A 16,994-nucleotide genomic window follows, 5' to 3' on the forward strand; every position below is an offset into this window, starting at 1 on the left:
TTAAGCCATTGCCACTCTGAGACCATAATTATGCTGCCAGCAACATCTTACTTGCTGACCAAAGAAAATATGCATGCACATGCTTACAAGAGCCAAGTTGCACAAAATGACATCAAAATGCAACTTAATGAGCAGAGACAGCCAGCTATTTATTTACATTGGCCGAGCGAGGTTTTCCAGTCCCGCCAGCTGGTGAATCGGAAATTCCCACACAAAGTCAAGAGACCTTTTGCTGGTCTGTTAAGCTTTCTGTCCTGCCCACAAGGATTCCCGCAGTAAGCAGGATCAGAAAATTTAGGCCATTAAGCTTAAGGCCTAGATTTTCCCTCCCGAGTTGGGTGCTCAGAGCCAGGATTTCTCCTGTCTCTGTGAATGTAACCTTCAGTTGGGATTTTCGTGCTGGGGGTGCCGCAGGCTGGATTGGAAGTTGGACCTGCCAACCTCAGAGTGAGTACGGAGGCTGCCGGGTGCAGAGGTGGGTTGGGCAGAAGGCCTGCCTCTGTACTTTGGCACCGGTGTTGAATTAAGTTTTTTAAAAAGAATAAAATGAAAAACAGCCCCATGCCCCATGATTCCCACCCAACATCATGGCCCTTCTACCATCATGCCAAACCATACCTCTCTGCCCACTCCCATGACCCCTCATAACATCTCTGCCTTCCACATCCAAATGGCCTTTTATAGCTTCTATGTCTACGTATGCCAACCCATTCCCCACACCCACCACCATTTCCCCTTAACCCCTCCATGACAAACCACCGAGTATCTTCTGACAGTTCTTTGACAGCTTGACTATTCTTTGAAAGTTCTAATTAGTATATGTGCTTTTTACGCTCAATCATGATTACTTTTCACAATCCCAAAGGGTACCTTACAAATCCCAAAAAGGGTGCCTTACCTCATCCAAAGGTATCCTGGAACCAGATCCAAAGGGGCACCTTACCTCACCTACCTTGGCTATTCAAACAAATCCACCATGTTCTGACCTCCTCTCACCTGGTCTAATCCACACACTTTGGGTTTCACACTCTTGCCCTATCAAAATCCTACTTCAATGGAGGCAGCTGGTAATTTAAGTGGCCTTCACAAACTTAGCATGTGCAAACCCTGGCCTGACTCGGTTTCTGCACTCATGAATTGGAACATGCTTTGTTTAAGGGCAGAACTTTGAATTTCTGGCCATTTCCAGGATTTCTGCCACAAGGGAGAGGTTCTGGTTATGGCGGAAATCTGGACCTAAAAATTAATTTGATGAATTTCAAAGGTAGTTCTACGGTTTGTTTTTAATTGCTTCTCACCTGTTGCAGTGTATTTGAGAAGTTAACAGTGCAAGATGACCTGCTTTAATAGGTGCACACCCTAATTATACTACACAGTTTGCATTGATACAAAGCTAAACCATTTCATCAACTTGGGTATAACTGGTCTATAAAAATGTGGTTCCCATTCTCAGACAGCTTGGAAGAAAATTTACTTCAGGAGATTTCATTTAAAATATTTCCAGGAAAAGAAAAATACACCATTCAAGCAAAGTTCAGTTTTTCATATTTTATAACTTGTAACTGGGACATGATTGTAGAGATTCACAATGAAGTATAATACTTTTGAGCTGGTTTTGGAAACAATGCTACACAGCATGAATTCCTTTGGCAGTTTTCAGAAGTACACAATAATTTATCCAAATGCCCATGCATTGCAGAACAAAAAGGACCTGTCACAAATATCTATTAAAGTATGAAACTCACATCATCAACAACAGCATAATTAAGTGATGAGCTTTATTCTGTTTAGCCACTGCATGCACTATTGTCAGGATCTTCACACAACTCTCTCTTGATTAGACATCTTGCATGTCAGTTAATCAAATTGAAATGGTGGAAAAAATATACTTTTGTTTAGTCCTGATTTTATACAAACTTCCCAAATTCTCATCACCTTCCAATTACAGTCTACTTGTCTCAAAGCTGCTGGATTCAGTTAATCCTGAAACACTAAACTTCCACTTTCTGTATTGTTTACACTGTTTTAATCAGTGCAAAATTAATTTTGAACTACCAAGAACAGACTACATTGATACGTATCATTACTGTTACCCACTCACCACTCGATTTTTCCGTGTGGTGAAAGAATATTTTAATGGCACCAATTTGTTTTACTATTAAGAACATTTTACACTGTTGATCTCACTTCATAGCAACGAATAACTGCGGCTGATAATAATCCCTCAATTGTGTATTTTAAAACTCGAGGGGATTAATGTCTTTCTTGGCATTCCATGAAACCTTGAGCATGGCCTGTCCGTGCTGAATTTCCCCAACACCTTTCAAAGTAGGAGAGACTAGAGAGAGTAATCGGGGTAGGAAAGATGCCAATCCTGCAACAAGTGTAGCTTTGAAATAAAGTATTTGCGACAATAATGCCTTTATTAAAAGTTTCTTGATATTGTGTGAAAGTACCTTCAAGGATAAAACTGAAAACTTCTTCACAAGAATGCATTTACTGGATGTCCAAAATTAATTTTGTACTGAATAAAACAATGTAAGCAATTCAGCAAAGTGGAAGTTTAGTGTTTTCGGAATCAACTGATCAGATAATTTGAATCCAGCAAACTTTGAGACAAGTAGACTGTAATTGGAAGATGATCAGAATTTGGGAAGTTTAAAAAAAAACAAAGAATCCCTACAGGGCAGAAGGAGGCCATTTGGCCCATTGAATCTGCACTGACTACAATCCCACACAGGCCCTATCCCCATAACTCCATACATTTACCTTAGCTAGTCCACCTGACACTAAGGGGCAATTTAAGTTTATTTATTAGTCACAAGTAGGCTTACATTAACACTGCAATGAAGTTACAGTGAAAATCCCCTAGTCGCCACACTCCGGCGCCTGTTCGGGTACACTGAGGGAGAATTTAGCATGACCAATGCACCTAACCCACACATCTTTGGACTGTGGGAGGAAACCGGAGCACCCGGGGGAAACCCACACAGACACGGGGAGAATGTGCAAACTCCACACAGACAGTCACCCAAGCTGGGAATCAAACCCGGGTCCCTGGCGCTGTGAGGCAGCGGTGCTAACCACTGTGCCACCGTGACGCCCATAAAATGACAACAGAAAATATAAATGTTTCCACCACTTCATTTTGATTAATCAACTTTCAGGGTAACGTCTAATTCAGAGAGACTGTGAAAATTCCTGGCAATAGTGCATGCAGTGACCAGACACAGAATAAAGTTTACCACTTAAATGATGTGAGTTTTATTTTAAGAGATACCTTTGACAGGTCTTTTTCATTTTGCCATGCGGAAGGTTGGATAAATCAGTGAGTGCTTCTGGAAACTGCCAAAAGAATTAATGCTGTGTAACAGTTTGCAAACCCAGTTCATCTTTTAAAACGGTGTAATCACTGAATCCAGTGTGTAAACTGGATGCATGATACAAAAGATAGGAATATGTTAACTATAGTCATGCTGATGTACTGTCATTTCAAACAGGTGGACAGACTATTTAATAACAAGATATTGCTGCTGTTGCACTCACTCGAGTTTTTTGAACCTCTCCTTGCCTCCTGCCACGTACTGTTTGCCGGTGTCCAGCTCCTCCAGCTGGTAGACGCGGTGACCCTGCTGCGGGGTGTAAATGTTGCGGACGGCCCCGAAAGGCGCCTCCAGGCCGCTGGTCACCTCCTTCAGGAAGGCTTCGAAGGTGGAGATCTGACGCTCGTTGATCACGAACTTTCTCCCGGCGTAGAAGGGGTCCCCGTTGCGGTAAACCCGCACGCACTTCACCGTCGGCTGCGCCAGGAAAGTCGGCTTGGCGGTTGCCATGGCGGGAGGGGGGGATTTTAATATAATAACATTGACATGAGGTGAAGGTTTAGGTTTGGAAGGGAGCAAACCCCCCCTCCCCTCCAGGCACCCCGCTTCAAAGTGCCTGCGAGCCGCTTTGAGTGGACTCAGGGCAACTGTAGCCAGTGCAGGTAGCGGCTTTGAACTGTAACATGCTGCCGTCTCCCGGGAAACTGTGTATGCGTTCCATCGTTTCCATGGCGACCGCCTGGTGGACGGGGCCGCCCCCATCCTCCCGGCCCCGCCCCCTTCCTCCAGGCCCCGCCCTCTTGCCCCCTTCCCCTGTGTGCTCTGTGTCCAACCTGCCCAGGTGGGTGTTCCACACTGGAGAGCTTCACTGAGCCACCGCAGCCCCCTGTATAAACAGCTGGTTTTTGCAATAAGAGCCCCATCAAAGGACGCCTGGCACCTTTTCATGCTGCCTCCCTGAGCTGCATCTAGATGGTAAGAAGTCTCACAACACCAGGTTAAAGTCCAACAGGTTTATTTGGTAGCAAATACCATAAGCTTTCGGAGCACTGCTCCTTCACCAGATGGGCAGTGCTCCGAAAGCTTATGGTATTTGCTACCAAATAAACCTGTTGGACTTTAACCTGGTGTTGTGAGACTTCTTACCGTGTTCACCCCAGTCCAACGCCGGCATCTCCACTGCATCTAGATTGACAGTCATCCCTCTGAGACCAGGATTGGGGGCTGGGGTGGCTGTCGTATTGAAGGGAGCTCTTTTTTTTTAACTTTGTTTATTATTGTCACAAGTAGGCTTACATTAACACTGCAATGAAGTTGCTGTGAAAATCCCCTAGTCGCCACACTCCGGCGCCTGTTCGGGTACACTGAGGGAGAATTTAGTGTTGGCCTAACCAGCATGTCTTTTGGACTGAGGGAGGAAACCGGAGCACCCAGAGGAAACCCACGCAGATACAGTGAGAACGTGCAGACTCCGCACAGACAGTGACCCAACCCGGGAATCGAACCTGGATACCTGCCACTGTGAGGCAGCAGTGCTAACCACTGCCTAACCAGCACCACACATCACTTGGAGCTCAAGATCACATCCATGCCAGTGACCTGCAGAGTGGCCGCCCCCACTGCTGGTCATGGCAATAACATCCATGGAAAGCACGGTGAAAGAGTTGCTTTGGCAAGGGTCCCATGACAAGCCACCTCTTTTATGGTCACTGGTTTGGTTTAAGTGTCACATTCCCCAAATCATTGCTGCAGCAACTTTGCCCATTGCCAGGTGAACTTGGGTAACTCAGTACCCGAGCTGCAAACAAAACAGTGGTCTGTTTCGCAACGGATGAATTACTGAATACAGAAATAGACCATTTGACCCATCATGCCTCTGTTGGTTGAAAGAGCTGTGATATTGGCCCCACATGCCTGCTTGTTGAGTCATTTCTGGCACAGAAGGAGGCCAATCAGCCCATCACTGGGCGGCACGGTAGCACAGTGGTTAGCACTGCTGCTTCACAGCTCCAGGGACCTGGGTTCAATTCCCGGCTTGGGTCACTGTCTGTGTGGAGTTTGCACATTCTCCTCGTGTCTGCGTGGGTTTCCTCCGGGTGCTCCGGTTTCCTCCCACAGTCAAAAGATGTGCGGGTTAGGTTGATTGGTCATGCTAAAAATTGCCCTTAGTGCCCTGAGATGTGTAGGTTAGAGGGATTAGTAGGTAAATATATAGGGATATGGGGGTAGGGCCTGGGTGGGATTGTGGTCAGTGCAGACTCGATGGGCTGAATGACCTCTTTCTGTACTGTAGGGTTTCTATGATTTCTATGATTCTATGATCAAGTCCATACTGGCTCACGGCAGAGCAATTCATTGAGTCCCATCCCTCCTTAACTCTGGAAATTTATCTTTTCCAAGTGCCCACTCAATTTCCTTTTGAAATTATTGATTATTTTCACATCCAACAATCTTATGGGCAGTGCTCTTTTTCCATTGCCCTGCATTTTATTTCCTTTTTAAGTCCAGACGCAAATATTATTGGTGTATTATTGGGATGTATTATTGAATCTGCTGAACTGGGGATACAAAGCAATTCATTTCCAGGAGCCCTGAGGCTAATCCGGTATGATGTGGAGATGCCGGCTTTGGACTGGGGTAAACACAGTAAGAAATCTCACAACGCCAGGTTAAAGTCCAACAGGTTTATTTGGTAGCAAAAGCCACTAGCTTTCGAAGCGCTGCTTCTTCATCAGGTAAGTGGGATTTCAGTTCACAAACAGGGCATATAAAGACACAAACTCGATTTACAAAATAATGGGTTGGAATTATTCCAACCATTATGTCTCCAACCATTATTTTGTAAATCGAGTTTGTGTCTTTATATGTCCTGTTTTTGAACTGAAATCCCACTCACCTGATGAAGAAGCGTTTCGAAAGCTAGTGGCTTTTGCTACCAAATAAACCTGTTGGACTTTAACCTGGTGTTGTGTGACTTCTTACTGTGCTAATCAGGTAAGCACGTATGCCAGGATCAGGCAAACAGACTTAAAAGATTTTTTAAAATCAAATACTCAGAAAGTATAATTCTACTTCCAGGCCAATGTATTACAGAAAAGGATGACCACACTTTATTTGCAATATCCTCACCCAGAGTTCTAAATTCCAATAATTAACAGGGAGTGTGATTTGCCTTGTTCAACAATCTAAATTAAAAATGGACAATAATTGTTGGTTTTGCGAGCGAGTCCACAGTTAAGAAAAAACATTCCTGATGTCCTCCTCCTGAATGCAGCACATGGAATAGATTGCTAGCTGAAGAAGGACCAATTAACCAAGCAAATCCCTGTGGGACAGTGGTCATTTAAGGACCATCTGCACCAAAGTCCATTATATTCCACCCAACCAACTAACTTGAATGAGTCTTGATGTGCCAGATAGTGTGCAGACCAGATGGCTACCACAGCACTTGGTTTGTCACCAGTGTGATGATATGGTGCCTTAAAGAAATGTATTCGTGTGATGTTCCTTGTGCAGGATTTGCTTTAGCAGTCAGTTCCATTAACCGGTGCCACGTTGTCTGTAAGCAGCAGCCCCTGTTGAAACTGCAGAAACATAATTAATCCTGATTGCTAGAATATTTGCTTTAATCTGGACTAATGCAGTTCTGTTATTTTAGTGTTTTCCCCTGGGGTTTTTCAGAGTAGGGCTTGATTAGGTTGACTGACAGGAAAAATCATGTGACAGGGTGGGATTAGGCTTCCACAGGGAAATCAAGTCAGTTGCCGCTTGGGACCTTTAACGAGAGGTAGCTTTCTCTGTATCTCTTTCTCTCTCGGGATTTGGGATCTGCCAGGAAATAAATCTCTTTCTCTGGAGGCTGCTGTATGGGAATCAGAAGATAGGTGTCTTTATCTGTCCAGGAAGGTTAAAAGGCTGGAAACGCAGCATCCATGTGAGCCTTTTTTTTGTGCTAACTTAGTCTGAAGAGGTATTTATATCTGTGGGGTTATTGCTTACATTGGAACTATAGAGATAGCTGTTAAGATTTATACTTTGTCATGCTTAAGTATTTTCAATTAGTAAAAGTTATACTGATTCTTTTTGTTATATTTTGACTGTGTTGTTAAATAAAGTTTGTTTTAATAAAACCTTCCTAGAGGGGCAATCGAATCATACCTGGGGTGAAACACCTTATCCTCGCCCTAAGGCAAAACAAAATTGGGATCTAGGCCAACTTCATTATAAACCTTGGAATTTCTGATCTGGTCCCTAATCAGGGACCGGATCAATTAAAGGGCTTTACCATTTCAGTCTCATGAGATACATGTTATATTAATGACTTGGAACTGGGTGTGCAGGGTACAATTTCAAAATTTACGGCCAACACAAAATTTGAAAGTATTATGAACTGTGAGGAGAATAGTGACAGAGACCGGCTGTTGAAATGGACAGAGACGTGCCAGATGAAATTTAATGCACAGAGGTGTGAAGTGATACCATTTGGAAGGAAGAATAAGGAGAGTCAATACAAAATAAAGGACAGAATTCCAAAGGGATACAGGAACTGAAATTTGAGTGAATATGTACACAAATCATTGATGATAGAAGGACAGTTTGAGAAAGTGGTTAAAAAGGTCAAGAGTTCAATAAACACAATTGTCCGGGCTCACTTGCCTTAGCGGCGTCGACGGTGAAGGTCCTCGCTAGCGATGATCACATATAACCCCCATCAATGGGGACTTAACGGGCTAGCCTCACCGGTTGGACCAGACGCCATTGAGGCCCCCTGGGAAGTCAGGGGCAGTGGCAGTGGCCCTTGGGCTGCGCCAGCCTGGCACCCTGACACTGCCAGCCTGGTACTGCACATTGGGCACCCTAGCACTGCCCACTGCACATCGGGTAGTGCCAAGGGGGCGGGGCCATGATGGGGTGTGGCCTAAGGGAAGGCAGTGCAGTCTGCAACAGGAATCAGCTGGGAGATGGGGGGAGCTGCACACTCTGCAACCAGTGATCGGCCAGGAGAGCAATCTACTGGATCTGGCCAGAGGGGGCTCAGCAATCAATCAGCCCAGGCGATCAACTGGCCGGGGTGGGCGGAGGTGGGCGATCGACCAGACCTTGGGAAGTACGATCGGCCGAGTCGGTGGGGGGGTGGTGGGGTTGCGCTTGGCCTGGCTGAGGTGGGGGGAAGGGGGCGATGGACAGATTCTGCATCAGAGCAGAGATAACGGATCTGCAACTCTTCCATTTTCATACTCATTTGGTACAAAGGAAAGGAAATTATGCCACTGGTTCAATCTCAATGGAAATGTTTAATCTAATTTTGGACAATGCACGTTAGAAAGCATGTGAAAGCTTTGGAAAAAGTTCAGAAAAGAGTTACAAGAATGACTCCAGGGACGAGAGACTTCAGTTACAAGATAAATTGGAGAATCAGAGGTTGTTGTCCTGTGCAAAGGTTGAGAAGAGATGAGGGAGCGCTGCTCAAAATAGATAGAAATATTCTTTCCCCTGTGGCGGAAGTGTCTAGAAGCAGAGGACATATGTAAAGTTAAAGTTTATTTATTAGTGTCACAAGTAGGCTGACATTAACGCTGCAATGAAGTTACTGTGAAAATTGACTGGCAAAAGAACCAGAGGCAACATGAAGAAAAATATTTTTAACCAAACAAATGGTTGGCGGAGGTAGATTCACTCCAGGCTGGAAGGGAATTAGATAAAAACCTGAAGGCAAAACAAATTGCAGCATTAGGCAGGTAGTGGGATTTGTTTGATTGTTCTTGTAGAGAGCCAGCAGAAACCTGATAGGCCAAATGCCCTCTTTGAGTGTTGCAATTATTCTGAGACTTGATGGTTTGAATTTTGCCGTGGGCTTCAGGACCCTGACATTGGGACAAAAAGGGACTATTTCCCGGAGGTAGTCTCCCAATTAGCACTGCTGCCTCACAGTGCCAGGGTCTCGGGTTCAATTCCGGCCTCGGGTCACTGTCTGTGTGGAGTTTGCACTTTCTCCCCGTGTCTGCATGGGTTTCCTCCGGGTGCTCCGGTTTCCTCCCACAGTCCAAAGATGTGCGAGTTAGGTTGACTGGCCGTGCTAAATTGACCCTCGTGTCGGGGGATTAGCAGGATAAATGAGGGTTACAGGAATAGGGCCTGGGTGGCATTGTGGTTGGTACTGACTCAATGGGCCAATTGGCCTCCTTCTGTACTGTAGGGATTCTATGATTCTTCCAATTGGCTGCCTCAAAGCTTCCCAATCAGAAGGCTGGCTGGCGGCCTCATGGGGCAGGAACAGAGACATGCCACATAAAACCTAACACACAGAGGTGTGAAGTGATATAGTTTGGAAGGAAGAATAAGGAGAGGCAGTACAAAATAAAGGACACTGTGATAACCCATACAAGGTCCATGAGGAATCACTGATTGATCTCCCTGTGGGACTTGTTGAGTATGAGTTCCCCTGATAACAGGCAGTGGCCCAAATTTACCAAATTTTCACACCCGAAAACGGGTGCAACTTGATGATAAAGTCGGGCGTGACACGAGTAGTGTGATCCGCGCCTGCCTCCACGCCGGTTTCCCGTTTATCAAGACCCGGAAAATGGCCGCGATCAGGACCGTGCCCGAAATGGGCGCGGCGGCCATTTAAATGTATTTGCATGCATTTAAATTGATTTAATGGGCTGCATGCCCAACTTCACCAGCATGTCCCCCTTTACCACCGCATTCGCCCATCCAGAATCGGCGCAAAACAGACATGCTCCACCAAAGTCTGAGTTGGGCGCTCCAGTTAGTGAGGAGGTAATTGCTGAGTATCCGACAGCTCCCTGCTTGAGATTGTGTGGGGTGGGGTGGGGGGGGGAGGGGGAGGGGGGGAGATGTTGGGTCCGACGACTCTCTGCTTGAGATCAGTGAGGGGGAAGGTGGGGTCCACTGCCGCTCTGCCTGTGATCAGCAGGGGAGGAAGGGGGAGGGGCCCATGATCGATCTGGGTAGTGGAGAGGGTGGGGGGATAAGGGGGTCAATAATGTTGTGGGGGTGGGGCAGTGTCTGTGGGGGCCAGGCCTGGGAGGGATGTGGCAGGGGAGCCGCATTCTATGATTTCTTTTCTGCGCAGTTAGAGGCGCCAATCAGAGCTGCAGGATTTCGGGCGCATTAAGCCCCGCCCACAGGGTTGTGCAGCGCGATTTGGAATTGCTGATATTTGGCAGGCGGAGTGCGTATAGGGGCGCCTGAGAATGGGTCGAAAAGTCGGATCTGAAACACTCCCAGTTTCAAGTCTGCCCAGCACTTAGAATCAAAATGGTAAAATAGGGCCCTTAGAATTTTTTAGGGAGAATCGCCCCCTCTTTTTTTAAGCACTGGCACTTTAAAAATATATTCCAATGGTAAATCTATTATGATTTGGCACCAAGAAAATGTTACTATATCACTTTTCAACTCTTGTCCTTGATAACCAGGTCATTAACATTGGTTAGCTTACCTTTTTGTCCCAACAAAATTATTTTTAAAAATTTTTAACTGTCAGAAAAGTAACCCGTTTAAGATCTTGTCAGATCATGAATAGCATATAACAAAGTTGTTATACTTACCCTATACTAACCTAGTTGTGATATTGCATCAATGGTAGTGTGATTAATCTTATACACAAAGCTCTGCTTCCAATATAATACTGTTAATCTCTTAACTGTATTTGTCAGCAAATCTCAATAATGTAGGCAAGCAATTGGCCGTGACATAATTATTTCAAGCAGAACAATTAAACTTAGTTAATTAAATTCATTCATGGTGTACGTAATGCTAAAAAATATCAAGTAACAACTGATTAGAACTTATAATAGTTCATAAATTTTAAATAAATAACTTACGCAACTGATATTTTTTATAGATTTATGTTCTCACACTTGTTCTGAATGGCAGAGTACCGAGATAAAAGGAATGTGTTTTACCATCAAATCTACACCCTTGTCCAGCTGACTGTTTGATTAAAACAACAAATAAATATCCTGTAAAAATATTTTATTTTTCAGGTGAAGTTTTCATGTGGGACAATATATTTTCGATGACTCAAAAATACTGTTTTCTACTCGGGCTGCAACTGGGAAAATGTGCTTAAATGTCATTAGAAATTATGTTGGTTTTGGAGAAATGTATTTATGCCCAAATTTCTGCTCAAGCGAATTTGCATTAGTCTGAAAATAGAACCTCCCATGGATCTGCAACGCTTTCAATTGTAACTAATTATCAACTAATCATCCACATCCAGTGTATTAAAGGAGGTGGCCATGGAAATAGTGGATGCATTGGTTGTCATCTTCTAAAATTCTGTACATTCTGGAACTCTCCTGCCAAATTGGAGGATGACAGATGTAACCCTGCTTTTTAAAAAGGGGAGGGGAAAAGTCGGGAATCACAGACTCGTCTGTACGAGGGAAAATGTTAGAGTCTATTATAACAGGGCACTTAGAAAATATGAATGAGATTAGACAAAGTTAATATGGATTTATGAAAGGGAAGGCAAATGGGATGTTGGCCTTCCTTGCAAAAGGAGTTTAGTACAGTAACAAGAATATCTCATTGCAGCTGTGCAGGGCCTTGGTGAGGCCACACCTGGAATATTGTTTGCAGTTTTGGTCTCCTTATCTAAGAAAGGATATACTTGCCATAGAGGGAGTGTAGCGAAGGTTCACCGGACTGATTCCTGGGATGACAGAATTGTCACATGAGGAGAGATTAAGTTGAATGGGCTTGAAGTCACTGGAATTCGAAGAATGAGAGGGGATCTAATTGAAAATTGTAAAATTCTGACAGGGCTGGACAGGGATGTTGTTTCATCTGACTGGGGTGTCTAGAACAAAGGGTCACTGTCTCAGGGATCGGGGTGAGACAATTAGGACTGAGATGAGGAGAAATTTCTTCACTCAGAGGGTAGTGAAACTATGGAATTCTCTACCACAGAAGACTGAATATTTTTAAGAAGGAAATAGATAGATTAAAGGTGTCAAAGGGTGTTGTGGGGCATCTTCAATGTTTCTCCCTGACACTCCCCACCTGCAGATCACCTCACTCAATATCATTCAGAATAAGATCATGCATGGACTTAAAATATTCTCCAGTTCTCCATTTATCTGTATCCATCTTATGGATATTCCTCATTAGATTTTTTTGCTAGTAGATCCTTAATTGTTCCCATCCAAATTATTTACCTTTTCACTATCATTCTGCTCATTGTTTGTTTTTTTGACAGGTGCTGATGTATTTAATTCTGTCCCAATTGTTGTGAAGTTAGCTTCTCTATGGAGTATGTGTCTGTGGCTTGATAACTTTGTTGTTAGTCAAGTGGTGTGTATGTCTGAGACCTGCTCTTAAATGTATAATTGCAAGCACTTCCAAATCCTTGAATGGGTCCATTTTGGACTGGTTTCTTGCATATTAGTTACTTCGTATGTAACTCATCTTCACACTTATGCAGCATCTCAATATCACGCCAACACATTCTTGAATCTCAGGCGATCTTATCAAAAGGTTTTGAAGTGTTTGCTCATCTCTCCAAGTATGGTCCAGATGCCTCGAATAGTGGATAGAGTTTCAAATTCTGTTCTCTTAAAAACATAGAGAAGGACACAGGTATCACCAAGAGAAAGCTACCAATGTACTAGCCCATCTATACTTTCCTTTCGCTAGAATGTACATCAGTGCCAGATCAAAATTTTCCATTCTGTTTAATTTCCAGTATCTATCTTCTACCCTCAATTGATTAATTCTATTCGGTTTGTTTCATAACATCTTTAAAACAGAAATCAAACATTTCTATTTGATTCCAGGCACTAACCTATTTTGATTGCTTGTTCTTTGTCTTAAATAGCATCATTTTTAAGGTAACTTGCTAACAGCACATTTTTCCTATGTCAGAATTGTCCCAAATTCAAACCACAGTGTTGTTGGCTTTCAAATGTCAATTAATGTCCATCTTATCTCTTCTTAAAAAATACTTTGTTCATATATCCATAGATACACCTAAATTGTGTATTTTTTCTTAGAATCCTTTTAAATGTCTGGTTTTTTAATCGCTATCGTCATTCTCATTATCCATCAAAAATATCCCACCTTTAATTCTGTCCTACTCTGTTCAACTATTGCCCATCCTGTTCTTGGCTCTCCATTCACTCTCCCGTAACTCGTGGACAAACAGGGTCACATCAGCCTCCCATAATGGCTCTTCCTCATAGCTCATCTGCGCAACATACATGGCCCTTTCCTTCAATGTTCATGTTCATCTATCCCACTGGGTTACTTCCCTCATCCTAACTATAGTATTCCACCCATTTATGGGAGCAGTAAACATTCCCATTGAAAAGTTGTTTAATAGTGGTGAATGCAAACTTCGCTTTCCCCTATCCATTCTGTGTTTTGTAACTCCTTACTAGATGCACACCCCACTTTTTTCCAGATTTGAAATCGGGCTGATGATTGCTGCAATATTGGAACCCTCCAAATAAATTCCCAAATGTCTTGAAGCTACTGCAAATCTGGTTCCATTTGCAGTTAGCTACCACAAAAAAATCCGTCCTGCTTGGAGCAGAATGGGTTAATTCATCTAGCATATCTGACAATTCAAAACCTTAACATTTTGTAATTCCCAATTCCTGCAAAAATAAATACATCTTCAGCTGTTAGCGGACAGAGCTAATTCTCCACTAGTTTGAAAAGTGGCGCAGTAAAAGTTCTCAAATGGACGTTGTTACATCATCACTCTTCTTTGTTTTTCCTAAGCAAGTACTTGCTCTGGGACTGATTCCTTTCCTCTGTATGGCTATAACTTCCCTGGGGGTTTGGTCTGATTACCCCGATCTCTCCTGTTTGATTTTTCTCTGAAGTAGCTATTGAGCAAGTTGGGTTGGATTTGGGGAGATCGGGTATAACCACTCTACAACAGCCACACTGAGTCGCTGCTGAACAACTAAAAGTTTGTTCTTGCAAAATTTTAGCCTGTTGTAGGTACAGACCAAAAATCACAATGTCACACTTGCCTATCTTACCATGGGTCTGAGCTTTCCACCAGCTTTTACTGCACAGGAGTGCTTCCAATGGCATCCATCCCTGATGATTCAAGGACTCAATAAATTTGTGACAGTGTTTCTGAGGCAGGAAAAGGGACATTGTGCCTTTCCCCTCCCCATTCCTCAATAAAGTATCAGTCTCAAAGGTCTGGTCTCTCCTTTTAAACTCTTTTCCGCATTATCCAACTCTAGAATTTTCCTTTTCATTGTGCCAATTGTATCGGGAATATGTCTTTTGACCTGACAATTCAACTGTCCCAAATTTGAACTAACCCTAGCAATTTAAGACTCAATCTCACATGAGTGAATTTAAAGTCACAATATTGGACAGAAGACATTAACGTATAAAACATAAAGCCAACAATTAACATCCATATACAAGCAGAGAAGAATAGCACATGCTTTAAAACAAAAATGAATTCTGTAAGCGTTCTCATGGTTCTGTTTTTAACCTCCCAAATTCCTGTAACTCAAAGTAAGGTTATTCCCCAGGTGGATAAACCTTTAACCACTGTAATCCTGAACAGTAATAAACAACTCTATGAATGTCCAGATAAACCAAGAGGAACAAACACACTGGTCCTCATAGCTCATAAATTTCAAACAAATCACTTTCCACTTCCAGCTTCTTAAAGCAACAGAGCAACACAAGCCTTTTTTTTTATTTAAACCAGTTTCCAATGTCTGATTTACTTCCATAGCTTTAATTCAAATCAACAACTCAATCTTCTAAATTTTAAAACAGTCTGAATTTTTTTTTCAACAGATATTCATTTATTTAAATGATTCAACAGCCGCGGTGACCGGCACTACAGCTAGGGTCCACATTTATTTCAAAATGATTTAAGTACAAGCTTAAGTTAAGGGCAACACGGTAGCACAGAGGTTAGCACTGCTGCCTCACAGTGCCAGGGACCTAGGTTCGATTCCAGCCTCCGGTCACTGTCTGCGTGGTGTCTGCACGTTCTCCTCGTGTCTGCGTGGGTTTCCTCAGGGTGCTCCAGTTTCCTCCCACCCTCCAAAGATGTGCTGGTTTGGTGGATTGGCTATGGTAAATTGCCCCTTAGTGTCAGGGGGATTGGCAGGGTTACAGGGATAGGGTCTGGGTGGGATTGTTGTTGGTGCAGACTTGATGGGCCGAATGGCCTCCTTCTGTATTGGAAGGAGTCTTTTAAATTGCTTTATCAGTTTTTTTAGAAAAGCTTCCAGCATTTTCACTTGGCGGTGTTTTTACATCTTGCTAATTAAGTTACAATATTTCTAATGAGGCAGAGGGATTATTCCTTCTCCTCCCCATTCCTCAAGTAATGCCTCTTCAGTTTGCATGTTTGTTGGCTTACCGCCTTTCTGGCTTTCGACATGGCCCATGGTCTTGTTGACCACTCTAAGCGTTCGCAGTTTTTCACAACCACTCTCGGGGAGTTCCCCCTCACTCCATTCATCTGGTCTGCTCTGGGCTCAGATTTCACTCTTTAATTCAGCTGCTGGTTTACAACAGCACCCACCTAAGAGTATAATCAAAAGAAAAGCTCACCAAACTGAAGTGCTGTCACAGTGAGCCAGAGCGAATCTCACCCTCGTCGCCAATTTGTTGCGGGGTTACTTTGATGTTTGGCCTGTTATTGTATTTATTACTTTGTTCCCTTCAAATAGCCAGACAAAGTCACAGAGTGGTTCAAAATGGTGTTTATTCTATAGCTGTAGGACTCCTGAAGGTCATCATGGCCAACCAGAGTACAGAATTCAGGAATACACAAGCAGATATAGTTTCAAATTCGATTACAGGTAATTAATGTGTACCAATCAAGGTGTAGGAGTTATCTCTATCCACTCACAGCTGTTGATTAAGGTTACATTATGCATAAGATACAGATATTAAACTCAATCACAATCATTGCACGCCTGCTTAATTATAGTGTCCAATTGGCGTGAAGACTGGATCATTTTAGCTGACCTAATTCACCATTGTTACAAGTTATCACTGATGTTCTAGCCTGTATCTGTGTCTGTGGGTATCACTCCCGCCTCCCAGCTCAGAAATTAATGCTGGAGGACAAACACATCATATGTGCCATATGTGCATCCAGTTTTTAGTACAGGTATTTCAAAAGAGTTAAGGAATATCAGGAAAAGTTTTAGGAATTAACAAATTAGTTAATTGAGCACAATGCTTATCCTGCCTGATTCATAGGATTGCTAATTTTCTTGACTTAGTAGTTTAATATTTGAAATTAGAAAAGTTGTGACTTGGATACAATGGGGGCGATTCTCCCATCCCAATGAGCTAAAAGATTAATGCGGCGGGCCGGGAGAATCGCATGTGAGCCGATTCACGCATGTGTTCCCGTCGCACGCACATCTCCGAGCGCTGGACATCCACCGCGGTTGGGACCACGCTGGAAACCGGCGGGAGCAGCAGGTAAGTGATTTAAATCTGATTTTCATGTTATTTTAATGTGATTAGCGGACCTGGGACTGAAGTCTCCGGGCCCACTAGCACCTCCCATCCCACCTGTACAATTTCACTCCGGCGGGGTTCAGACTAGCTCCCTATTTTCGGGGAAGTAGTGGGAGACCCTGCTAGAGTGAAAGGGGGCAATTGGGGCCCCCCAGGAGGTCGGGCGGCAGG

General features: G+C 43.5%; 1 protein-coding gene across 1 annotated transcript in view; it reads right to left on the bottom strand.

Moving 5' to 3' along the window:
• The window catches only part of LOC144481052 (doublecortin domain-containing protein 2-like), a 90,947-nt gene extending 87,114 nt beyond the window's left edge, over positions 1 to 3,833 (bottom strand). The window contains exon 1 of the mRNA XM_078200706.1: positions 3,547 to 3,833. Coding sequence (XP_078056832.1) covers positions 3,547 to 3,833 — 287 coding nt within the window. The remainder of the gene's footprint in view (positions 1 to 3,546) is intronic.
• Positions 3,834 to 16,994: the final 13,161 nt, after the last annotated feature.

This window comes from Mustelus asterias, chromosome 2, assembly GCF_964213995.1.
Source record: "Mustelus asterias chromosome 2, sMusAst1.hap1.1, whole genome shotgun sequence".
Classification (NCBI taxonomy): domain Eukaryota; kingdom Metazoa; phylum Chordata; class Chondrichthyes; order Carcharhiniformes; family Triakidae; genus Mustelus; species Mustelus asterias.